Source organism: Podarcis filfolensis, assembly GCF_964270895.1.
Source record: "Podarcis filfolensis genome assembly, chromosome: 16".
Lineage (NCBI taxonomy): Eukaryota > Metazoa > Chordata > Lepidosauria > Squamata > Lacertidae > Podarcis > Podarcis filfolensis.
In genome coordinates this window covers 26964666-26990416 of record NC_139620.1, presented here as the reverse complement: position 1 = coordinate 26990416, position 25751 = coordinate 26964666, and the positions used below count along the sequence as shown (strand labels likewise).

Sequence of the window (25751 nt, the reverse complement as noted above, 5' to 3'; positions counted from 1 at the left end):
GACTTCAGGAAGTTGCCCTGACCCTTGGGGTGCTGGTACACCTTTTCCCTGCTGCAGGAGATCTCCTTTCAGAAAGCAAGAAAGCTAAAACCAGCCGCTGTGCAGTTCCACCGTTGTAAAGGTTGCCTTGTGGCGGCGGGGCGGCGGGTAGCCTTTTTATTTTAGTCTGTGGATTTTAAGGGATGCGGGTGGCGCTGTGGGGTAAACCACAGAGCCTAGGACTTGCCAATCAGAAGGTCGGCGGTTCGAATCCCTGCGACGGGGTGAGCTCCCATTGCTCAGTCCCTGCTCCTGCCAACCTAGCAGTTCGAAAGCATGTCAGAGTACAAGTAGATAAATAGGTGCCGCTCTGGCAGGAAGGTAAACGGCGTTTCCGTGCGCTGCTCTGGTTCGCCAGAAGCAGCTTAGTCATGCTGGCCACATGACCCGGAAGCTGTACGCCGGCTCCCTCAGCCAGTAAAGTGAGATGAGCGCCGCAACCCCAGAGTTGGCCACAACTGGACCTAACGGTCAGGGGTCCCTTTACCTTAACCTTTATGGATTTTAAGGCTCCTGATCAGAGCAGTTTCAGGATCAAGTTCTTTGCAGGGGCAACAGAACCTCATTTCAGTGGCAGAAAAACTCAGGGCTTCTGGGTGGAGGCTCAAGCCCAAAGAAGGTTGAGCTCTTGTGTGGAGGTGGGTTGGAAAGACAGGGCCCAAGTGGCCGTAATCCTGCCCTGGAGTAGGTGCAGCTCCTACGAGGTAGTGTTTCTTCACGTGAGGCTATGTGCCTTGAAGGTGGCACTTTTTAAACTCTCAAATCTTGTTTGGCTGCTATCCAGTCCCTCCTGTGAACTTTCCCTCCTTTCTTCTCTGGCAAAACAGGCTTGACGAAGCCTTTGGCGATCCTCGCTGCTTGGGCGTGGGCGGGAGGGAAGTAGGCCAAGGATCAAGGCCTCTTCCAATTGGCTTTGAGGAGGAGCAGCAGCTGCTGACGAGTTGGTCTGGCCAAGGTACAAGAGGCCCAGCAGCCGAGCCCAGATCTCCCAGGAGCGGGAAAGCACTGTTTGCTCTCTCCTCCTCTTGCCAGCCGATTCCCTACTCTGGTTGTCCCTGCTGCTGCCAGGATGGTGGTGGAGCTTTACCTCGACCTCCTCTCCCAGCCCTGCCGGTCTGTCTTTATCTTTGCTAAGAAAAACAACATCCCCTTTGAGTTCAAGCATGTGGCTCTCATCCAAGGTAAGACTGGTGGATGGGGCAGGAAGAATTAGTCACAAGATCCAGGGTGCAGCGTCTTGAGTTGCAGGGGCTGGGCGGGGGGCTTATTTGATGGGTGGGGGGTTGGCTTGAACTCCCTGTTTGACTCGGACAAGGATGGATTAAATGAGAGTCGCTCTCAAATGGCAAACCAAGTTGGACTATGCCGAGATAGCAAAGCTGACTGGGAAACTCAGAAACCAAGAGGACAAAAACTTCATAAAAGAATGGGGGGAAATTATAAGTTATCTAGGAGACCACTTTAAGCAGATGGAAACAAGAGCAGGATTCTGACACACTTGTCGTGTTAAAAACATGGATAATATGGTTCAATATAAAAACCGGAGTACAGTGGTACCTCGGGTTACATACGCTTCAGGTTACAGACTCCGCTAACCCAGAAATAGTACCTCAGGTTAAGAACTTTGCTTCAGGATGAGAACAGAAATTGTGCTCTGGCGGCAGCAGGGGGCCCAATAGCTAAAGTGGTGTTTCAGGTTAAGAACAGTTTCAGGTTAAGAATGGACCTCCGGAACGAATTAAGTACTTAACTCGAGGTACCACTGTACAGACTAATATGCAGTTGTAGATGCTTATAATAAGATACTATGGATGGAATGGGGGGAAGTCGTGAGATTCAGAGAATCTCCACATACAGTATGACTTTATTGATGTGTGTTTATTTGTATTTTTTGTTTGTAAAATTAATAAAATTGGGGGGCGGGGAGAGAAAGAGGGTCACACTCAAGTTGCCTGTTGACTGCTTGACACAGGTTGTCTGAATGGCTGTGCAAACCTTAGAAGCGTTCAGGGATCTCATTTGGAGCTTTGGGTTCCCTCGCAACTTGATACCGCCGAAGAGGTCTTACTTCCTAACATTTAAAATAGGCTTTCGCTGTTTCCAATAGTTTTGCTTGCAAATCGTTGGGGCCTCTTGATAAAGGGTGGGTAAGAATTGATTGTTTCCTAATAAAAGCAGCCGTGAATTTCATATTTGTGGCAACCAGGAAAAAACTGTGTTGTAGAATGATTAACTGGATTGCAAGGAGGAGAAACAAACTTTGCAAAAAGACCCCTGGCTTGTGGCAGTGTCTGCCAGGGCACGGCTCGTTTCCCCCTCCCTTTTGCCCAATCGGTGCAAAGCCTGAGCTGCCCAGACGCAGAAGAATTCGCTCGTTGCTGACCTTTGGTATTGATGCAAGTCAGACGTGTATCTGTGCCTGCTGTGCATTCCCACACCCCGCACATGCTTGAGGCAGATGCCCATCTGCTTCCATCCATTCCCGAGCAATTGGCTTGTTCTCTGCACTGTTCTGATTCTACTTACTTTGTGGGTGTGAAAAAGATTTATTACCTAAGAGCTGACTTAGGAGAATGGCTGACAAGCACACAGCCCCTGCCCAGCTGCCCCCACCTCCCAACCAAAGCAATCCAGTAAAGAGGTAAGAAGGAGCATGAGTGGGGGGTCAGGTAGGGGTGACCAGCACCCCCCACCCAGGGTGGGTCAAGGCAGGGTCCTGCGTCATGGTTCTCATGAGCGAATAGCTGCCTCTTGATTCCTTTTGTCCATCTCTCCAGGGCAAAACAGGACAAAGGAGTTTGGCAAGGTGAATCTGCTGGGGAAAGTGCCCGCCTTGAAGGATGGCGACTTCACCTTGGCAGAGAGGTAAGAAGGACCCACGGCGCTGTTACTTTGTGTGTTTGTGTTGGGGAGTAGCCACACAGGCCCCCTGCAACTTCACTGTGCACCAGATCCTGCTGGAAACCCATAAATCTCTGCTTTCCTCCCTTTGGGGTTTTGTGTTTTCGTTTTCAAGGCCTTAACTAAGTTTATGTTGCAACCTTTCCTCATAGGGAATTCACTCCATCCCCTTGATAATTTTGGTTGCCTTTTTTTCTGGACTTTTTGTAACTCTACAGTACCCTTTCTGAGGTTGGGTAACCAGAACTATTCACAATATTCCAGAAGCGGTCACGCCACAGATTTGTATAACAGCGTTATAATACCGGCAGGTTTATTCTCAATTCCTTTCCTAATGATCACTAGTGTAGAATTTCCTGTCCTCACAGCTGCTGCACACTGAGACAGTGTCTAAATTATTGTTATTATTAACAACAACAACAACTTACATGCTGCCCATCTGACTGGGTTGCCCCAGCCACTCAGGTCCCAACAAAATATTAAAACACGATAAACCATTACGGCCGTACCTCGGTCCCTGAACGCCTTGGGAGTCGAACGTTCCAGCTCCCGAATGATCAAAAACCGGAAGTGAGTGTTCTGGTTTTCAAACTTTTTTTGGAAGCTGAACATCCGGCGCGGCTTCCGCTATTGTTTCCAGCACACCTGCGCAATCGGAAACCAATAGAAAGCCATATCTTGGTTTCCATTTCGGAAGTCGAATGGACTTCCGGAATGGATTCTTTCTGACTTCCTAGATGCAACTGTACAATAAAAAACTTCCCTGAAGGGCTGCCTTCAGATGTCTTCTAAGGCTAAGTCAAATAGTTGTTTATCTGTTTGACATCTCATGGGAGGGCGTTCCACAGGGCAGGCGTCGCTATGGAGCATGTCTTAATCGAGCTCTTCCCTATGACCACAAAGCCTCATTCTTGGTCTGTCACTGTCAGTCCTATAAGCATCTACTGTATGTGTAATTAGAAGAAGAAGAATTATTTAAATGTTTAAATAATTATTTAGGGGACAAGGGCTCAACAAGAAAGACCGGGTTATGTTTAGAATGATACCGCATGAGAAATGCTCCCTGATACCAAGATGAGGGATTCCTTTGGAATGCAGATAGAGAGAACTGATAAGAATAATGATCTGTTGTGAACTTGACGGAAGTGTACAATAGAAGAGCTTTCCTGCTTTGGCTCATCTTCCTTTTTCTTTTTCCTATTTTCCTATTTTCCTTTTTCCTTTTTCTTTTTTCTTTCCCACAGTTGCTTATGTTCTGTGCCATGTACTTTGATATTTTTTGTAGTTTTTTTCCATTATTATCATTATTAAGGAATTTTTTTCTGTAATTTTGGCTGTCTATATTTATATGTATTTGTTTAAAGCAAAATAAAAGTATTTAATAATAATAAAAAATTAGAAGAAGAAGAAAAATCCCCCAACTTGTTTGCATCCGACTTCATCTGTTGTTATTCACTGTTTGTGCCTGCTGATCTTCTTCTCTCTCTTTCTTCTACCCAAACAGCATTGCCATCCTCTTGTACCTAGCAAGGAAATTCAAGACCCCTGACCACTGGTACCCCTCGGACCTGCAGAAGCGAGCCCGTGTGGACGAATATCTGTCTTGGCAACACATGGCCACGCGAATGTGTGGCACCAAACTGTACCTGGCAAAGGTAAGGGCTGGAACTGCCTCTTGGCCCAGATGACAATTTACAGAAGAGAAGTCTCTGCTGCAACAGGGGGACCAGAGCTGGGCTTAGTTTTGTGGCCTGTGAATGTACAGTGGTGCCTCGCAAGACGAAATTAATTCGTTCCACGAATTTTTCCGTCTAGCGAATTTTTCGTCTTGCGAAGCACGAAATCCCATAGGAATGCATTGAAAATCAATTAATGCGTTCCTATGGTCAAAAAAAGTCCAAACAAAGCCAAATTTGGTACAACAAGAGTTTATTAAGTGCTCTTTAAAGTCACACATACTGTAAAGAGCATTTCAAAATTCAAACCCAGAATTTTTTTAAAAAAACAGCAGAGTGGCCCAATGGTCACAGAAAATCATAAAAATGCAGGGGAAAAAACACAAGCTTCCAGATTCTTGCAAACCCCTCCCCAACTGTTCCCCCAGCCACCTAGCACACAGAAATTCAAATCCAGAATTTTTTTAAAAAAACAGCAGAGTGCCCCAATGGTCACAGAAAATCATAAAAATGCAGAAAAAAACACACAAACTTCCAGATTCTTGCAAACCCCTCCCCAACACCAAGTCCTTGAATTCCAAACACCCCAACCCAAAATCCAAACCCCCCCAAAAAAGTTTTAAAAGCTTAACTTACCAAATGGCTGCAAAAGAAGTTTTGGAAAAGCTTCAAAAATCACCAAAGTCTTTAAAAACCTCAAAAAAGGCTACTATGTACACTGCGTTCTATGAGTTGCTCCTCGAAGTCAAGTCGCAACTGTATTAACGGTGTTAAGAAAAAGGAAACAAACTTGCAAGACGTTTTCGTCTTGCGAAGCAAGCCCATAGGGAAATTCGTCTTGCGAAGCAGCTCAAGAAACGGAAAACCCTTTCGTCTAGCGAGTTTTCCGTCTTGCGAGGCATTCGTCTTGCGGGGCACCACTGTATATCTGTTAGCGAGACCCTGCCCGCCCACAAGAGATGAAATGCTGGCAGCTGCCATCGTTTTTCCTTCCTCTCACTGCTCACACGGTGATGAGAGGTGAAGAGCCATACCTAGAACGTCTCCGGTGTCCAATTCCCTCTTGCCCCCTTCTCTGCATAGGCTTTGCTGCCTCTCTTTCTGGGACATCCTGCCCCTCCCGAAAAGATTGAAGAAGCCCTCGAGAGTCTGAAAGAGACCCTGAAGCTGTTTGAGGAGAAGTTCCTCCAGGACAGGCCCTTCATCGCTGGCACGGAAATCTCCTTGGCAGACTTGGTGGCCATTGTAGAAATCATGCAGGTGAGTGCTGGGGGGCGATGAGGTCTGGGGGCCTCTGGGAGGAAATGGCCTTTGGCTCCTGGCGAGGCTGAGGCACCTTATCACTTCCTGCTAGCCAGAGCCAGGTGGGATCACCACATCTCAAAAAGAAGAGGTCAGAGCTGCAAACTGGGAAGCCAAGTGACCAGGTGGCTGAATAATAATAATAATAATAATTTATTATTTATACCCTGCCCATCTGGCTGAGTCTCCCCAGCCACTCTGGGCGGCTCCCAATCAAATGTTAAAAACAATACAACATTAAATATTAAAAACTTCCCTAAACAGGGCTGCCTTCAGATGTCTTTCAAAGATAGGATAACTGCTTATTTCCTTCACATCTGAAGGGAGGGTGTTCCACAGGGTGGGCGCCACTACCAGTGGCGTAGCGTGGGGGGTGCAGGGGGGGCCGGCCGCACCGGGCGCAACATCTGGGGTTAGGGCAAATCCATGGGTTAGGGGGCGCAAATCCACGGGTTAGGGGGTGCAAATCCACAGGTTAGGGGGCGCAAATTACTTGCCTTGCCCCGGGTGCTGACAACCCACGCTACGCCACTGGCCACTACTGAAGCTTCTTTCTTTCTTTCTTTCTTTCTTTCTTTCTTTCTTTCTCCCTCTCCCTCTCCTCTCCTCTCCTCTCCTCTCCCCCCCCCCCCGCCGGCTGTCTGTCTGTCTCTCTCTCTCCCTCACACACACACACACACACACACACACACCTGGAGCTTTTTAGTTTAGGAACAAGCCAGTGCCAGTCAGGACAGAAAATTAGGTTAGGCCAGTCGGGACAGAAAATTAGGTCTGTTGACGCAGCCTTGCTGTGAATATTTTGCTTTGTGGCAGGTGTTTAGACCAGGGGTCATCAAACTTTTTCAGCAGGGGGCCAGTCCACTTCCCTCAGACCTTGTGGGGGGCCAGACTATATGGGGGGGAATGAACGAATTCCTATGCCCCACAAATAACCCAGAGATGCATTTTAAATAAAAGCACACATTCTACTCATATAAAAACACACGGATTCCTGGACCATCCACGGGCCAGATTTAGAAGGCGATTGGGCTGGATCCAGCCTCCAGGCCTTAGTTTGCCTACCCATGGTTTAGACCCTCAAAATATAAACTGTGAGAGAGACAGGGATTTAACATTTATTCTTGAGAGAATGAACAACCAACGTCTTGGTGAATGCAGTTCATGGACTGTTTTGCTCAGAAACCTTGAAATACGAGGTCTCTTTGTTTTCTAACCTCAGGGACCTCAATTGAGGCTCTACCTGGATGGCCCTAAACCCACCTGCTCCCTCCCCAACATCCCAGTAGACCCTCCCTCTCACTCCCACATTTCCTCCTCCAATCAGTCCCACCACCAATCCAGTCCCACTCCAGAACAGGAAGTGTGGGAAGAGAGAAGCGGAAGATTTTCTCTCTTTTGGAACACTAGAACTTGGGTCTTCGGGAGGTGAGGAGAGCCTGGCTGTTGGGTCATGCCAAAGGTATGTCTAATTAAGTGTCGTTTTCCCACAGTGGCCAGCCGGAAGCAGGGGCTGGGTGCCACAGAGATGCTACCCCACTCATGATGTATATCCAGCATCTCACTGATCAAAACTGGGACGCTCATTTTTTTGGTGCTGAGCTCTCGCTGGAACCAGCCAACTCATGCGAGGGTTTTGTCTGGTGCTCTTGCATGTGCCAGCTGACTAGCATGAGAGCAAAAAGCAATCGTATTTTGGTAGGGCGCTCTGACGCGAGCCAGCTGATTTGCGTCACAGCACAAGACAAAAAACGGGACATTCCAAGATCTCTCATCAGAAGCCGGGATGTCCCACTCAAATCGGGACGGTTAATGGGTATGGTGATGATACCTGTGGGGCAGATTTCCTTGCACATTTGGCAATGATAGCTTTTCTCAAAATGCATGCAGAGTGAGCTCAGGCACCTGATTCCCTCCCACCTACCCCCGACAGAAAAACAATGCAGGCACAGTGTCTCTTCTTGCCAAACAAATGAAAGCTTGGGAACATTTCTTCTGGCCTTGCTTAAAAAGAAACAGCGTAGCATGTTTGCAAGTTTGTTCTTCTCTCAGATTCTTTCTTCTCAGCTAAGCAACTCAGGGCTCCCAGGAGTTTTTGAGAAATTTATTACGGCCATAGGCCCATACAGGTAAAAACAACACATAAATAACAGCTTGTGCCGTAGGGAAATAAAAAAAACAATTGCTAAAACACCACTATAACAATAAAATACTATAAAATGGAAAGGCATACTACACCTTAATTAGCTTGTAGTGCTCCTTGGCGTCGCTTTTGGGAAAGGACAGCAACTAGGAACCTAGCCACCTTCAGGGTCGTGTGGGTATCCTTGTCCTGCAAGATTTGGGCAAGGTGGAATTTTGGTGGGGTACCCTCTAGTTTCTGTATGATTGAGCCCAACAAATTTGCCCGTGGCACATTGAACAAGGGGCAAGTGAACATAATGTGCTGGAGCGACTCCAGCGTCACCTTATCACATTCGCACACGGCGGGGGCTTGGCCCTTTGAGAACCTATGTCTCAGGACATTGGAGGGAAAAACGTTAAACCTCGCTTTGGTGAAGGCCAGTCTATGGGCAACAGTCGAAAGGGAGGAAAGGTATGATGGAACGCAGTAAGTTAAAGTGATACCAATGTTCTGGGGCGAACAAACACCTCCCCCCAGCGTATAATTTCGCTGTAAATCGATGTCATCCAGTCTTTGGCGGATCAGTCTTTGAGCAGTGATTTGGTCTAGTTTTAGGGAATCTGAGGGAGAGATTCCATAACTCAGGAGTTTGGCATGAATTCTACTAGTCCAAAGGCTAGAGAATTCATCTCGCCATAAGCATTGGACAAGGTAATGGTTTGGTAATCTATGCCACAATGATAAGGCTCCCAGGAGTTATTTTCAGCCTCTTAATCCTGAAACCCAAGTCGTCTTCTTCTTCTTCTTCTTCTTCTTCTTCTTCTTCTTCTTCTTCTTCTTCTTCTTCAGCATTTACTGTATTTTTTGCACTATAACACTCACTTTTCCTCCTAGAAAGTAAGGGGAAATGTCTGTGCGTGTTATGGAGGGAATGCCTACGGGTGGCGGGGGGATCTGCTGCAGTTGTGAGCAGAGGATCCATGGTTCCCCTTCCATGAGTGTAAGCGGCTCCTGTCCAGTTGGCTCCTTTAAAGCAAGCAGGCTCTCTGTCCCTCTCTCCTCCCCACTCAGCTCGCTACATAGCAGCAAAGTTTTTCAGCTCGCTAAGCTGGGGATGAGCGGGGAGGAGGGAGAAAAGCAGAGCCTACTTGCTTTAAAGGAGCAAAGTGGGAGAGGAGCCGAGCCTTCTCTCCTTATACCCCTCGTCTTCATTATTAGCAGCATCCTTCTCCACCCACCCCACACGTGCTTCTTCTCCCCTTAAACCGCTCTTCTGCATTATTAGCAGCATCCTTCTCCACACACCCCATGCGTGCTCCTTGTCCCTTGAGTGCTTTTCCTTCCCTCCCCACTTAAAACGTGGTTACAAAGCACGGATCCACATGGATCCTCAGGATTTTTGCACTGGGTCACCCCAAATTCACCATCAGATCACATAGCATGTCCATGGCTACATCTTGCACCAAAAAAATCACGCACCCACTGTTGCCTGGGGTGCAAAAACGTGGTTACAAAGCATGGATCCACATGGATCCTCAGGATTTTTGCATTGGGCTACTCCAAACTCACTGTCAGATCACATGTCTGTGGCCACAGCATGAACCACAAAAATCATACATCCACTGTTTTGTTTATAATATTTTTTTTTCTTGTTTTCCTCCTCTAAAAACTACGTGCGTGTTATGGTCGGGTGCGTGTTATAGAGCGAAAAATACGGTACTTCAAAGGCATATAGCAGGAAGTAGAAATCAATTAGCAATCCAGGTGTTAATAATACTATCCAGGCAGGCTTTCCAAAATAACTATTGTTTGTGTTTGATTGTATACCTCATACAGTGGTACCTCGGGTTACATACGCTTCAGGTTACAGACACTTCAGGTTACAGACACTTCAGGTTACAGACTCCGCTAACCCAGAAATATTACCTCAGGTTAAGTACTTTGCTTCAGAATGAGAACAGAAATCGTGCTCTGGCGGCGCGGCAGCAGCAGCAGGAGGCCCCATTAGCTAAAGTGGTGCTTCAGGTTAAGAACAGTTTCAGGTTAAGAACGGACCTTAACCCAAGGTACTCATTATCATTCTAAGTGGTGTTCGTACTGATAATTCCATTTTCCACTGAAAGTTCCTCTAATCATTCTGCTCTAAGGATAAAAATCTGTGGAGCCGGGCTCCTCACAGACTGTGAAGACTTCAGTCATGACTTTGACCTTCTCTGATTCTCCATGGGCGGAATTATTATTATTATTGATTGAATTTATATACCGCCCTATGCCCGGGCGTCTCAGGGCAGTTCACAGAATACAATCAAGATATAAAACCACAAAATACATAATAAAAATAAAACCAACAACCCAATAGCGCCCCCCCCCCCCCAGAAAAAAAACATTTGGAAAGGCCATAGGATGTCAATCAGGTCAAGCAAAGGCCTGGTTAAAAAGGAATGTTTTTGCCTGGCGCCTAAAGGTGTATAATGAAGGCATCAGGTGAACTTCCCTGGGGAGAACATTCCGCAGATGGGGAGCCACTGCAGAGAAGGCCCTGTTCTCGTGTTGCCACCCTCCGGACCTCTCAAGGAAGTGACACACGAAGGAGGGCCTCAGAAGAGGATCTCGGGGTCCAGGTAGGGTGATATGGAAAGAGGTGGTCCTTGAGGAATCCAGAGCATTGAGCGGCTGACAAGACCGACGGCATTTTATTTGCATACGTACAAGCAAATCCTTGATCATTCTTCCACTTAATCGTTCTCTCTGCTCCTCTATCACTTTTTAGACTCCCAGCATTGAATGGTGGCAGCCCTCTTGAGCAGGTGTTGGGGCTGCATCCGTGCTGAAATAAATAAATTATGGTCTTATGTATATAATAAAGGTTCATAAATGTACCAAGCAAACACGTACATAGATATATAGGCCACATGTCTGAAGCTGCACAGGAAAGCAACTATGGAGCCATTTTGACTCCCAGGCTGACCAGGTGTTTTCTCTGCAAGGTCAAATGGAGGAGCCTCCCCATTGCCTTTTCCTTCACAAATCCTCTCTTCACAAATCCTGTGTATGAACAGGGTGAGCCAGTGATCTGGCTCAGGAACTAAGTACTTATCTTTACAAAAGACTGGCCAGGCTCCCCAGGATATCAATCCAGTAAGCATTAAGAGGTAATTTGCCAGACAGGAGATAAACAACGACAAGAGAAAAACAACATTCAAATTTCTGTTTTAGACCGCCTTTTCTGTGATGTAGGTATGATGTATCTGAGCGGTGGTCTTAGGTTACACCCCTTCTGTGATGTATGTATGATGTTTCTGGGGGTGGTCTTGATCTACAGGGTGGCAGTTTCAAAAGTCTTTATAAGGCCTTGCGCGGCATTGTTCTGGTTTCCTCCTCCTCTCCTGTATGTGAGGGGAGCACCCTGTTGCAACAGATCAATAAAGATCAAGCTTACAAGCTGCTTTGCTTCTCAATATTCTCTGGTTGGCCTCTGGTTTTTTCCTCCGACCGATGGAGAACCTACAAAGGACTCTATGAGGGCTCTTGTGTTCCCCGTAAGGAAATAAGGGCAGATTTTCGTTTATTACAGTGCCAAATCATTCTCCTTCTCTTTGCAGCCTGTAAGCGCTGGCTACGACGTCTTTGAAGGTAGACCCAAGCTGGCTGCCTGGCGCTCCAGAGTGGAAGAAGCCGTGGGGAAGGACCTCTTTGCCGAGGCCCACAAGGAGCTCTTCAAAGCCAAGGAAGTGACGGAGGATCAACTCCCTCCTGAAATGAGGGAACAAATCAAGCAGCACTTGCTGAAGTATGTGAAGTGAACGCCATTGGGGGGGCAGAGTCCCCCTCAATAAAGCTCAAGAACCAACCAACACGTTTTGGTCTCTTCAAATATAATTGGAGCAGCAACGCTCCGCACCCCGGTGCCACTTCTCCTTATTGTCATCTTTGGGACTCAGGGCTGGTCACCAGGAGAAGAGTTCAGGCCATGAAGCAGAGGGCCCAGGGGGGTACGGGAACCTTTTGGTCCAATCTCGGAAAGCCTTGTGACTTGGCTCCTTTTCTGGACCACTTCTGGGCAAAAGGAGCCACCCCTCTAGAAATTCTGCCCATTCTTCCATGTCCAGAGAGAGTTGTGGTCCTTCCTGAATCAAAACACTGCATCCATTCCAAAGTCCTAACTGGGAGTGGCCTATTGAGGGGTGGGAGGATCCATCCTGTCCCTCTTTGTGTGTCTTTCCATCTGTGTGAAGAAGACCTTTAGGTAGGTGGACTAGGGAGAAGGTCAAAGAGGACTTCACTTGCTTTACTCTCATTTCTCCACATTGATGGGGCAAGGAGCCTTAGGATAGAGGAAGTCCTCTGTGTGCTGCTTCACCGTTTGTGTCTTTCACCCTTGGATCCTTTGTCGTAGACCTGTGCCCCCTCCCTGTACAAGAGGGGTGGGACGGAACTTGCCTTGGCCGCCCACCTAAGGAACAGCCTCAACTACCATGCAGTTAAAGCTGCTAGCTACTACCCAATGATCCTTATGCAAGGCCCAACCGTGCAAGGAGGGGCAGGATCCTGGTGCTGGTCATTCATCTCTTTCAAGAGCCTGATCCAATAAAGAGAGGGGGTTCATTTGGTGCCTCCAGCTGCTCTGGCTGGGCAAGATCATAGTCTTGCCTGGGGGGAGGGGGGGCTCCTCCATAATGTTGAGAGATGTAAATACAACTGTTACTGGGAGGAAGAGATGGGTCTGTATCAGGAACAGGGCTTTTTAACTTGACCATCATTTTTTATTTGTATGCGGCTTACAGCATGACAAGATTTACATAACTACAAAAGTCATATACAGTAAATAAACCACATCAAAAAAATACACAACCAAATGGGAAACAATTTCCACATAAATCAAAATCTAAAACTAAGAATACATTAATATCACAGTTTAAAATGACATAGGTAAAAAATAACAGCAATTTAAACCAAAAACAAAACAGAGCCCTCTCTGCCCAGCAGTGGCAGCAGTCCTTTATAGAGCCCATCAGGCCCTGCCCTGGGCCAGGTGGTGAGTGGCAGGACTGGGGCCCTCAGGTGCTGAGCAGGGTAGTCCTCCTGGGTGGTAGCTGCAGCAGCAGTTCTTATAGGCCTGATCCTAAATGACTGGGAGTCAGGAGCAAGCAGTGTGGCAGCCATGTCTGGGAATGACACCAATGATTCAGGATGGGGAAAACTCAAGCGAGACAACAAAGATATCACAGAAGATTCATCCAAGCAGCATCAGTGGGCAGCAAAACGGCTGATGAGGGTCAACTGAAGTGTCAAGTGATACATGTTGGGGCAGAAACATCCCCACTTCATTCCTCTCCACAGTGATGTCGGCAAGTACCTGCGGAAAGAGGCCTTGGGCTCAGCAAAAATGTTGAGTCAAGTGTGCGGCCGCTCCGGGGAAAAAGGTGAATTCCAGACTAGTGATGGAAAATAAAGCTGTCAGTACTGTAGTGTCTATTCAGTTCTGTGATGCAACCACATTTGGGATCCCATGTACAGCCCTGGTCTCCCCACTCTCAAAAGGGTATTGCAGAGTTAGGAAAGGTTGCACAAAAGAAAATCCAGGGGGATGGAGGAAGTCCCCTGTGAGGAATAATAATAATAATAATAAATTTTATTTATACCCCGCCCTCCCCAGCCGAAGCCGGGCTCAGGGCGGCTAACAACAATCAAATAGTCAAACAAATAAACCAACATTCTAAAAATATTTCATTATAAAAAATAATTAAAATCAAGTTGATGGCAACCATTAAGCAAAACTCTGTGCAGGTTGCCAGAGGAGGGAGTCAGGCTGCGAGTCAGGCTGCGCCCTGACCAAAGGCCTGGTGGAACAACTCTGTCTTGCAGGCCCTGCGGAAAGATGTCAGGTCCCGCAGGGCCCTAGTCTCTTGTGACAGAGCGTTCCACCAGATTGGAGCCGCAGCCGAGAAGGCCCTGGCTCTAGTTGAGGCCAGCCTAACCTCTCTGAGGCCTGGGACCTTCAAGATGTTTTTATTTGAAGACCGTAAGTTTCTCTGTGGGACATACCAGGAGAGGCGGTCCCGTAGGTACGAGGGTCCTAGGCCGTATAGGGCTTTAAAGGTTAAAACCAGCACCTTAAACCTGATCCTGTACTCCACCGGGAGCCAGCTGATATAGTACTGGATGAATGTGGTCTCGCAGCAAAGACCCCATAAGGAGTCTTCTGCACCCGCTGGAAGGATCACAACAGTTGGGGCTTCTTTATTTAGAAGAAAATATGAGTGGCAGGGAATGGGAAATGTGATGGAGGCTTAGGAAATTGTACGCGAGATGGTGAAAATGTTCCCTCATCCAGTGAAACCAACTGGCAGTAGTTTGAGGGCAAAGAATGGTCTGATCTTTTATGGGTTTCATTCCCACACGAGTCGGCCAAGGCCACTAGCTTAGACAACCTTAAAAAGGCAATTAGACAAATTAATAGCCAAGGTGGAGGAGAAGTCGCTGTTATTAATCATGATGGTCAAGTTGAGCTTTGGGGGTTTGCTGAAAGCATCTGGTCAACCACAGTGGGAAGCCAGATCCTGTATCTATTGTTATAATGGGGACACTCCTTGCTCCCCACAGATCCAAAAGGACCTTCTTTCCGAGACATGTTGTCATCATGTGACACATTTTAAGCCCTCGACAGCCCACTTAGAAAACAGCCAGGCAGTCATTCAAGAACATTGAAGAACAAATTAAGAGCAGAATGAGAGTCATTCAAGAACAAATTAAGAGCAGATGCTGTCCCTTGCTGTCGACTCCTTCGGTACAAACCTCCCCTTCTGATAAGCCTTTCTCTCCCAGAAGTTTCATCTTTGCTGGATGTTGGTACAGTTAGCTCTACTGTGTCCTTGCAGGCTGTGGCTTGTTTCTTGGGTCAGCAGCAATCGGGGGATGGAATAACAACAACAAGATGCCACCCATCTTACTGAGTTGCCCCAGCCACTCTGGGCAGCTTCCAACAAATTATAAAACTGCAGTAGAACATAAAACAGGGCTGCCTTCAGATGTCTTCTAAAAGTCAGATAGTTCTTTACTTCCTTGACATCTGATGGGAGGGCATTCCACAGGGCAGGTGCCACTACCGAGAAGGCCCTCTGCCTGGTTCCCTGTAGCCTCACTTCCTACAGTGAGGAAACTGCCAGAAGGCCCTCGGAGCTGGACCTCAGTGTCTGGGCTGAATGTTAGGGGTGGAGACAATGATACAATAAGAGTCGCTCTACACTTGGCCAAGCCACCTACTGCACTTTCTGCCTGCCTGTCAGACACCTGCAAATGGTGGGCATAGAAATTTCTGCAGGAATGTGTGCAGTATCTGTTGGTGCACTAGAGACGTACGAAGCACCTGGGAAACCAGCCAGCGTTTCGCTGCCACTTTGCAAAGTTAATATTTCAGTGAGCAGGCTCTCGGGTCAAAGAGTCTCTCCTGGGCTTTTGACCCATCCAACCAGGCCTCGAGGGTCTGCGCCCTCCTTGTTGACTGCCACCGCAGGCTCTGCCAGTCGCACGTGCTTCGCTTCTTGTACTTTTCCAGGAAAAAAGAAAGCAAAAGTCCCTGCCTGCTGGAGTCAATACCCCGCCCCTCAGGGAGAACATCTGGCTGGCTGGCAGGCTCCTGCGTTCTGCTACTCCCTCGCTCTCTGCCCTGCTGCAGTTCCTGTTCTTCCTGGGAGGGTGTTCTGCCAAAGGCAGACTACATAGAGGAAAATCTCTGCTCTCCGCTGCTCTGCCTCTCCATGCCCAGGGACCACCATGGTGCTGGAGCTGTACCTGGACCTCCTCTCCCAGCCCTGCCGAGCCGTCTACCTCTTTGCCAAGAAGAACAACATCCCCTTTGAATTCAGAGCTGTGGAGCTGTTCAAAGGTGAGCTAAATGCACCTGCCTTCCGGCGCCTCTGTGGTGGCAGCGAAGGAGGGGTGGGGGCGCTGAGGTCAGGGTGGGTCAATTTATCTCCCGAAGAAAAAGTGCAGAGATGTTGCATGGGGGAGAGGGAAGACCCCTGTCTCTTAATGACTTGGAGAAGCTCCAAAGGTGAGCTTCTTCCTCATTTTGCTGCCTGCTTTCAGAAGACCTGGTTTTAAGTGCACCCCCCCTTTCTCCCTAGCAGGAGACATTCACTGATTTTAAGCATGGCAAGAATTCCCTTTTTCTCGCCATGCTTTAGACTCAGTGAATGGAAAGACGGTAAAGTCCCTACCAGAAAAGAATGGCCAATTAAGTTTGATGGATTATGCCGAAATGGCAAAAATGACCAGAAGAATCGGAAATCAGGAAGACCAAAATTTTAATAAGGAATGGGAAAATTTTATAATATATCTTTAAAAAAAAAACACCATTGTAAACAGCTAAAATCATTAGTAGGGTTGGAATAACGCTTGTAGTTTAATGGCGAATTTTGGACATAATGGAGATGTAAAAGATTTGGATTACTGTAAAAGATGCAGGAGGAAATGACTAATGGGACCCACAAAGGGGAGGAGGGAGAATTCCAGGAGGTTCTTTGGAATCTTGTTTTTATGTTGGATATGTGATTGTAAAACTTTAATCTAAAAAACCAAATAAATAAAATTATTTAAAAAAAAAAATTCCCTCTTTCTCCTCCAAATGTTTATGTGCCAAGTTCTGACATGTGTTAGTGACTCTGAGATCAGGAGGAAGAAGAGTTGTAACAATCTGGGATTAATTTTCCCAGGAAAAAATAACTCTGAGGGACTTGGCCGGAAGTTGGCCTCAACCCTCCTCTGTGCAATGGGCCTGGTTAGAAGGATCAGTCCTGCTGGGACAGCCCACTCTGGTGTAAGGAACTTGGGGGGGGGGGGCAAGTCTCTCCCTTTACCTGCTACTCCATTCTTGGGACTAGCCTTCTCTGGTGGGCTCTGTGGAAACCCGGTCCGTTTCAGCAGATGCTGTTGTGATCTGGGAGTCATCACGGCCAGCTGAATATTGCAGGTGGCTCTCTGCTTTGACATGACTGATGAGAAACCCTGAAACTGCCTGAGCTTGGGGAGGTGGGTCTTTGACTGGGCAAGAGGGCAGTTCTCCCATCTGAGATGGATTGCCTGCCTTTCTGCTCCCCTCCCTTTGCTGATGCTTTTGCATCTCTCCTGCCAGATTCCATCCTGGGGGTGAAAGTGCAGGGCGCAAGCAACCCAGAGGGAGCCACGCCATCAGGTAAGAGCTGAGAGGCTGGGTGATGCTTTTGTATAATACAGAAAAATCAGGGTAGTCCACAGGCCAGCTGCCCAGGTTGGCGTGGTTCAGAGGGTTGGAAGCAGCAAGAGCCTGGGAGTTCACCCACAGCCACCCACACAATTCTGGTTCTGGGGCTCCCCACTGTTTGCATGGAGATGCCCCCAGTTCTGTGGGTCCAATGGTCGGAAGGCCAAACTTGGACCTGGGCTCAATGCCCCGTTCAGAAGTGGCTTCGCTGGGGGCCTTCAAGTTCTTGCAGCCTCTTTCAAAAGATGTTTGTGAGCCAGCAGGAGGTATTTACCACCAGCTGACAGATCGGGTGGCCGCCCTAAGTATCCTCACCTCCCCCTTCGTTATTTTCGTTTCTGGAATATGGCACTTGTTTGTTCCTGCTGTGTGTGAACATGTTTGCCTGCTAGCTTCTGGCTCAGGTTGAAACTTCTCCCCGGAACAGGTTTCCAGAGGAGTTCTTGGGCAGTTGATTTGTACAGGTGATCACATTGAGAGGATGGCTGCTATCCAGGGCTTCCTTCAACACCTGATGAGTCAAATTCCAAGCTGCTTTGCTCCAGGAAGTGTTGTGGAGGGAGCTGTTGGTTCTCCTGCCTGCTCTGGCTCTCCTACAAAGAGTCCCCCAGGCTCATGGTCTGTCCCAAGTGTGACAAAATAGCACAGTGACTGTCATCAGACTGTTCAGGGCCATCAGGAAATGGGCCAAACCAATGAATGTGTGTCAAGGTGGTTGAAAAGCAGGCTTGGGAGTACTGTAAATACAGGGCCGATGAACAATGCTGGCAAGTTTTTCAAAAGAGGACTGCTTGTTATTTTAACCTTAGAAGCAGCGATAGAAGAAATGATTGTCACAGGACAATGCCTGCTCTGTGTCGTCAGTCCTGGCCCTGAACTGTTTCGGGAAAACATGCAAGGATGGATTGACACCACACTTGCAAAGCCCATGTTTGGGGGGCATGAATATGGCTGCCAGCTGAAGGTGGCATGTGGGCAGATCTCTGGCTGCACTGACACACTTGTTGCCTCACCCAGCAGCTCCTGAGCTGGACCTCCCCCTTCCCAAGAACATCCATTTCGAAAGGAGGCTCCAAGCACACTTTAATAATAATAATAATAATAATAATAATAATAATAATAATAACAATAATAATAATAATAATAATAATTTATTATTTATACCCTGCCCATCTGGCTGGACTTCCCCAGCCACTCTGGGCGGCTTCCAAAAAAATATTAAAATACTGTAAAACATCAAACATTAAAAGCTTCCCTAAACAGGGCTGCCTTCAGATGTCTTCTAAAAGTCTGGTAGTTGTTGTTCTCTTTGACATCTGGTGGGAGGGCGTTCCACAGGGCAGGTGCCACTACCGAGAAGGCCCTCTGCCTGGTTCCCTGTAACTTGGCTTTTTGCAGTGAGGGAACCGCCAGAAGGCCCTCGATGCTGGAACTCAGTGTCCAGGTAGAACGATGGGGGTGGAGACGCTCCTTCAGATATACTAGACCAAGGTCGTTTAGGGCTTTAAAGGTCAGACCAACACTTTGAATTGTGCTCAGAAACGTACTTTTCTTGCTCCAGGGGTCAGTTTGTGCCAGCAGCATTCAGCCAGAACTCACGGGGTGCCTTGTTGCTGAAAGGCAGGACAGAGATGCTAAAAATATGGTTTAAGGGAAGTCCCCCGATTTTAGTAAACGGGACTCCCCTGCTGCTGTAGAGTGAAGTTCTCTTTGCAATGTAAATATTGCCGTAAGGATTTCAAGGGCAGTTGATGCTGTGCTGTTGCCACTAGGCTCCTGCTGAAATCCAGTGACCCTTTCCAAGCAAACTCACGGAGCCAGAGGTTCATTCCCTTGGGAAGAGATCAGGACTGCATGCCCTTTGCCCTGCCCCCTTCTGCATGCAAGGCTAGAGATAAACACACCTTGTACTTTGAGCTCAGGGCTCTTTCCAAACTCCACTTCGGAACATAGTTTGAACTTCTCTCATGCAGCTTTGAAAGCCAGACCAGAGGTGTGGGGGGTGAGGTGACAATAACAAGTATTTTCAGTTTTCCCCCAGTATTTTCAGACAAGGTGTGGTTATTATTGGGGGGCAAGATTAGCCTAGAGTGGAGAGCTTCCTTGGGTCTGTCTGTGGCTATGAACCAGGACAACCAAAGTGGAGCAAACACCCCACTTTGTCTCCCCCTCCCCAGTTTCCAGATGTTGGGGGCTCCTGGCTGCCTGCTCTGAGTAGAAAAAAATATGGCACTGGACTCAAAGCTGATTTATTGGGATATTCTGTGTTATGTACTGAGTTGAATAGGATCCAAAAAGCAGCAGTCTGATTGGCCCTAGAACAATAGGATTCAGAATGCAGCAGTCTGATTGGTCCTAGAACAATGCAGCAGTCTGATTGGTCCGCAGGGGCCACCCAATCCAGCTCCAGGTGGAAGTGAATCCGCAACCTGATTGGCCTACAGGAGAATCCCAGAATTAGCCAAACACGTGCGACCCATTGTGTAAATAATGTATATAAAGCAGATATTTTGGGGAAACTTTCATTCCTCACTACTATGAGCTGAATAAAGAGCATGAAATCCACACTCGACTCCGAGTATATTTCAATCTGCATGGCTCAAAATGTAAATTGGCCACTGATTTGCTCTGCAGAATCTGGAGTTGTTGTTTGTGTTTGGTACACAGACATCTGCTCACCAATTCTCCAGCTGTCACTCAGAACAGATTGTCCAGGCAAGCTCCAATTCTGGAGTCCTGGATGTGCTGGGCATCTCCTGTCAACCTTCCTGCCAGGTCTAACTGTGTGCTGTGTCGCTTCCCTCCAACCCACCTGGTTTTAGGGCCGCTGCCCAAGGCGACTGCGGTGAAGAAAGTTCCCGTCTTGAGGGATGAGGCCTTCGTTTTGTCTGAAGGGTAAGAAGGCAGGCAGGCAGCCATGGCTTCCTTCCCCTCCAAATTTCTATCTTAAAAAATATATATTTGATTTTACATACTTGAGTTTTCAATCATACCACAACACATTCAAAGTTACAAGAATCCTACAAACCTCTGGACTTCCCACCTTCTCCTCTGTGAGTTCTGTTGTTAAAACCTCCTGCTGCATCTTTATTTTAATAATCCAAATTTTTGTAACTCCATTGTGTCAATAGTTCTCGTTACATTGCAAGTTCTAGTTACAGGTAGGTAGCCGTGTTGGTCTGCTGTAGTCAAAACAAAATAAAAAATTTCCTTCCAGTAGCACCTTAGAGACCAACTAAGTTTGTCATTGGTATGAGCTTTCGTGTGCTTAGTAAGGTGCTACTGGAAGGAATTTTTTAATTTTGTTTTTACATTACAAGTGTTATTGCAATCCTGCACATGTTTTCAACTGCTTACAGTGGCCTTCAAGGTAAATTATATCCCCCCCCCCATTCTTTATGAAAGTTTTGGTCTTCCTGGTTCCTGAGTCTTCCGGTCAGTTTTGCCATTTCGGCATAGTCCATCAACTCGATTTGCCATTCTTCTCTGGTAGGGACTTTATCTTCTTTCCATTTCTGGCTAGCAACATCCATGCAGCTGTCGTTGCATACATAAAGAGTCTTTCCTGCTCCCTTGGAATTTCAGCACCTACAATTCCTAATAAGAAAGCCTCTGGGTTTTTTTTTTTTTTTTTTGGTAAAAGTTATTTTAAGCAATTTTTCCAATTCATTATATATCATTTCCCAGAAGGCTTTTATTACCACCCTCCCAATTTCTATCTCATCTGTATGTCGCGAGGGCACAAGACGGTTGGATGCTGTTGAGCACAGCTCAGAGGCTCAAAGGAGTCAGGAGTTTGGGGCCAGGTGTAGGGATATCGCGGAGTGGGGAGTGGGGTCCGGAGGGAGCTCACTTCCCCACCAGCAGGCAGCCACAATCTGCCTGCACGCGTGACCCTGGGGTGCAGGGAAACCCCCCCCCTCAGGCAAGCCACGGCTGCCGGAACATCGTCCCCTGTGTCTGACCTTTTGCGGTCTCAGCAATCAGCAGTGTCCTGACTGTAAACTTTTCCTTTGAGACCTTTTGTCTCCATTCGTCATACACTGTGCAAGGGGAAAATGACGCTGTGGAACAGGTGCCAAAATAGCTTTGTACTACCCCACGATTTCGGGGCGGAAGATGTGTAAAGGTCACAGCCCAAAAATGTACCTGCCTAGCTTGCATATTTGTCTCAATAAAAAGAGGCTCCACAGGAATGGCAGCAGCTCGCTTCAGACCACCTGTGCGCAGCTCACATGATGATCAACACCTGTCTTGGGCCTTCACTTCACCAGGAGACAGAAAAACGCTGGTGTTGGGAAAGTCCTTTGAGCTCTGTTTCAGCTGACACCAGATGGAAAGCGATCCAGTCCTGAGCTCGATGTAAATTGTGGTGGTGGGTGTATCGCAGTGGGGGAGCGGCACCCAGGAAGGCCTATCTCTGCGGCTTCAGAGCACGTGACTCAATAAGGTGTTTGGTGAGGGGTTGGGTGCTGCCATGGGGCAGAGACTGGTCTTTGTGTATCTGGGGCTCCAGCACAGCTTTGGTCTGCTCTCAGCCTTCCAGCCCTGAGATGGGCTTCCCTGCTCCATTTGCTCCCACTGTGCCCCTGACGCCTGTCACCCTCTCTTCTCTGGGCACAGCACAGCCATCCTCCTGTACCTGAGCCGCAAGTACAACACCCCGGACCACTGGTACCCATCGGACGTCCAGAAGCGAGCCAAGGTAGATGAATACCTGTCCTGGCACCAGGCCAATATCCGGGCCAACGCTCCCAAGGCCATGTGGATCAAGGTAAGGCAACAGAGAGATGGGTGGGCTTTGGCTGGGATATTCAGTTTTGGGGGTTACCTGCTTGGCTCAGGGTCACAGATGAGGTTTTGGAAGGCCTATCTCAGAACCTCTGCCCAAATTTCTCTGGCTTAATGCCCTTAACAGTAATAGCCTGCGGCTGCCTTCTCTCCAGGCAGCGAGAAATGGAAATTGCCCATTCATGCTACTGCCTCCTGTCCAACTCACAGTATTGCCATACTTTAAAATATCCAGTGACTTCCCTTCTTCTCTTTCCATGGTTCATTTTGCATATCTTACATCCCTGCATATTTTACAATAACTATCCTGATCGGTTTTCCACTATCACATCAATCAAAAATTATTTACTCTTTTGAATTTTTCTTAGTGCTGCCAGCGTTTTCAGCTTTACACAGTTATTTTCCATATGCTCAATAAATGTTTTCCAATCTTCTCTAAACCTATGTTCTTCTTGCTCTCTTATTCTATATGTTAAATCTTCAAGTTGTGCAAATTCTGTCAACTTAAGTTATGAATCTTCTTTAGTTGGGACCTCACTCACTTTCCATTTTGGGGCTAACAAAACATGGGCTGCAGTTGTTGCATACATAAAATAACCTTTTCTGACACCTAGGAATTTCAGTCTGAGTTATTCCCAGCAGAAAGGACTCTGGGTTTTGGGGGGAAGTAATTTTTTCCAGTTCATTACAAATCATTTCCCAAAACTCTTTTACCTTTTTACATGTCCACCACATGTGAAAGAATGTTCCCTCCACCTCTTTACACTTATCTGATTCTGTCTTGTAGATCTTAGCAAGCCTACTCCGAGTTAAACACCATCTATGAATCATTTTCAAATAGTTCTTTTTCAAAGAACAACATGCTGTCAATTTCAAGTCGCTTTTCCAAAGTTACTCCCAAAGGTTGAAATCTATGTTGTGTCCTATATCTATTGCCCAGTGCATCACTGAGACTGTAAAACCATTGAGTTCAAACCATCCAAGGTCATTGTTGTCCTCCTATGAGCAGCCTCCCCTGACTGGCACTCTAGCCGGACTTCTCAGGCTTTCCCTGGGAAAGTGTAGCTCTGTGAAGGGTAAACTACAATTCCCAGGCTTTAATGGTGTGGTGTGGATGTGATCTCTCTCTCTCTTTGCAGGTGCTAATCCCGCTCTTCACAGGCCAGCCGCTTCCCCCAGAGAAGCTACAGGAGGTGATGGAGGGGCTGGGCGCCTGCTTGACTCAGCTGGAGGAGCTTTTCCTGCAGGACAAGCCCTTCCTGGTGGGCAGCGAGGTCTCGCTGGCAGACCTAGTGGCCATTGTGGAGCTCATGCAGGTGAGGATTGAGCCCAGGGATCACCAGGTTCCTTTCTGAACTGCCTCCTGGCCAGACTGGGAAGAGCAGGGGAGCAGCCTGCCTTCCCTCAAAACCTGACCGAGGGCACATTGTGGGATGAGCAAATGGCCCAAGGGTGATCAGTGGCTATTTTGAGTGGCCTAAGTGGGTGATCCAGCTGCCAACAGAGAACAGGGTGCAGGGCAATCTTCCCAACTGTCAAGGCTTCAGGGAATCCTATCCCTCTCACGGCGGGATGCAAAGAAGCATCAAAACAAGAAGAGTTCTTACCATGTAGTTTATTCAATAGTCACAGAGAGAGACGAAGGAATGCTGTCTCTCTTAGATAATGCCGTTGCTCCAAGTCAAGTCCCACCCCCTCAGTCCCTCCTATTTTGCATCATCCCTGCACCAGCTGATCTGCGTTTTCTGCCTCTGAGTTTTCTGTTCTATTACTCTCAATGCCCGCCGGGTTCTGGGAGAAGGGGAGTCAGGAATGCTTTCAAGAGACACTGAGTCTGTTAGCTGTCTTTCCCCTGGTGCTTCTTCTTCCTGCTGCTCTCCCAATATTTCCCAGCTCCTTCCCTCTTCAGCCTCTGAACTATGTGTGACGTTAACATATGAGAGAGTGCTGGAGGTGAAATAGTTAAACAGGTTGCCCAGTCAGGACCCAGGGGGGTGGAGTCAGTGGGACTATAAAACCAGCTCTGGGAGGGGCAAAGAAGAGTTCGTTGGGGAGTTTGTTGGGAGTTGGGTGGTTGGTTGAAGTGGGTGTGAATTGGGCTAGAGTTGTGGGTAGGTTGAGTTAGTGTAACGAAATAGGCTGAGTTAGGGGCTAGGCAGACAAGTAAATATCTGAGAGGTGGTTTAGTGAGTGGGGAGTCCCACTGACTCCACCCCCCTGGGTCCTGAGTGGGCAACCTGTTTAACTATTTCACCTCCAGCACTCTCTCATGTGTTAACGTCACACTATGACCTTCTGCAATGGGGACGCGGGTGGCGCTGTGGGTTAAACCACAGAGCCTAGGACTTGCTGATCAGAAGGTTGGCGGTTTGAATCCCCGCGATGGGGTGAGCTCCCGTGGCTTGGTCCCTGCTCCTGCCAACCTAGCAGCTTGAAAGCACGTCAAAGTGCAAGTAGATAAATAGGTACCACTCCAGCAGGAAGGTAAACGGCGTTTCCGTGCGCTGCTCTGGTTCGCCAGAAGCGGCTTAGTCATGCTGACCACATGACCCGGAAGCTGTATGCTGGCTCCCTCGGCCAACAAAGGGAGATGAGCGCCGCAACCCCAGAGTCGGCCACGACTGGACCAAATGGTCAGGGGTCCCTCTACCCTTTACCTATGACCTTCTGCAAACCACTGTTCTAAATCTATACTGTCCTCCTGCTCTCGGGAAGGTGCAGGAAGAGAGGGGGAGTGGTTCCCACCATTCCTCTTCAGTCCAGCCCCTGACACCCATAGACCCCAATGACTTACTCCCTACCCCCACCCCGTCCACTTTCCGCAGCCGGTTGGTGTTGGGTGCAACATATTTGAGGGGAGGCCCAGGCTGGCCAAGTGGCGCGACCGAGTGGAGGAAGCTGTGGGGAAGGAGCTCTTCCTGCAAGCGCACCAGCTGATCCTGAACATCAAACAGCTGAGCACCATCCAGATCGATCCCCGGCTGAAGGAGCAGCTGGGGCCGGTGCTACTGAAGATCCTCAAGTGAATAAAAGCCACCCAGCTGGCCGCCGTCTCTGCCTCTCCTTTCTAAGTTGAGGGATGCTGTCACAGTCCCTGGTGTGCCCCTTGATCTTCTGCTCACGGGCAGCAGCTGCCTTCTCCTAAGTATTCGCTCCCGGTGTGAGTCTGCATGACCTACAGAGCTACCGGGCAGGCCCTATGCTGACCGTTTGCTTTGCTTGGTGCCCAGCACCCAGCACTGACTGAGCACCCAAACCTGCCCAAGGTGAGGCAGTCGATCGAGCTCTCTGGGGGAGCAATGACAGGTATCTCCCAAAGCACCAACTTCTGCGCGCATTGAGGCCTTTTCTCCGACGAAAGAAGAGCTCTGGGGATGCTGTTGCAAGTGGAGTCAGAGCACAGGGTCCCCAACCTGTGAAACGGCCTGTCCTAGCCAGCCTGGGACTGCCTGCTCTGACAGGCAGTGGCCCTCCCAGGCAGGGTGGGCTCTTCCCCAGTCCAGAGCTGGGCCCCACGGACCCATGGTCCCTCTCCATCAGCAACGGCAGCAAAAGGAAATAAATGTGGTAGGGAAGGAGAGGGGGCAAAGACAGTTCGAACGGCCATAGGGCAGGGTGGGAGGGGCCAGGAGGGGAGGTTGGAAACTGGGGCTGAAGACCCTAATATTAAGCGTCT

The 25751-nt window shown here is 48.2% G+C and overlaps 1 protein-coding gene across 3 annotated transcripts; it reads left to right on the top strand.

Annotated features, from left to right (window-relative positions):
• The first annotated feature begins 942 nt into the window (after positions 1–942).
• On the top strand, positions 943–25121 carry LOC310751313 (glutathione S-transferase theta-1-like). Of its 3 annotated transcripts, XM_083590613.1 has the most exons (6): positions 15548–15928; positions 17177–17236; positions 20107–20179; positions 21908–22058; positions 23215–23391; positions 24901–25121. In XM_083590613.1, the coding sequence occupies exons 1-6, from the start codon at positions 15817–15819 to the stop codon at positions 25099–25101; spliced, it is 774 nt and encodes a 257-aa protein (XP_083446739.1). In that variant the 5' UTR covers positions 15548–15816; the 3' UTR covers positions 25102–25121. The 3 variants fall into 3 exon arrangements, with proteins under 3 accessions (XP_083446740.1, XP_083446741.1, XP_083446739.1); XM_083590614.1 differs by lacking the exons at positions 15548–15928; positions 17177–17236; positions 20107–20179; ... (1 more) ...; positions 23215–23391; positions 24901–25121 and adding exons at positions 943–1220; positions 2817–2904; positions 4445–4595; positions 5700–5876; positions 11646–11897; XM_083590615.1 differs by lacking the exons at positions 15548–15928; positions 17177–17236; positions 20107–20179 and adding exons at positions 969–1220; positions 2817–2904.
• The last annotated feature ends 630 nt before the right edge of the window (positions 25122–25751 follow it).

Coding starts and splice junctions, on each gene's coding strand:
- LOC310751313 (XM_083590613.1), top strand. CDS start 15,817: ATGGTGCTGGAGCTGTACCTGGACCTCCTCTCCCAGCCCTGCCGAGCC. Junction 15,929..17,176: donor AGCTGTGGAGCTGTTCAAAG/GTGAGCTAAATG, acceptor CTCTCCTGCCAG/ATTCCATCCTGGGGGTGAAA. Junction 23,392..24,900: donor CCATTGTGGAGCTCATGCAG/GTGAGGATTGAG, acceptor CACTTTCCGCAG/CCGGTTGGTGTTGGGTGCAA.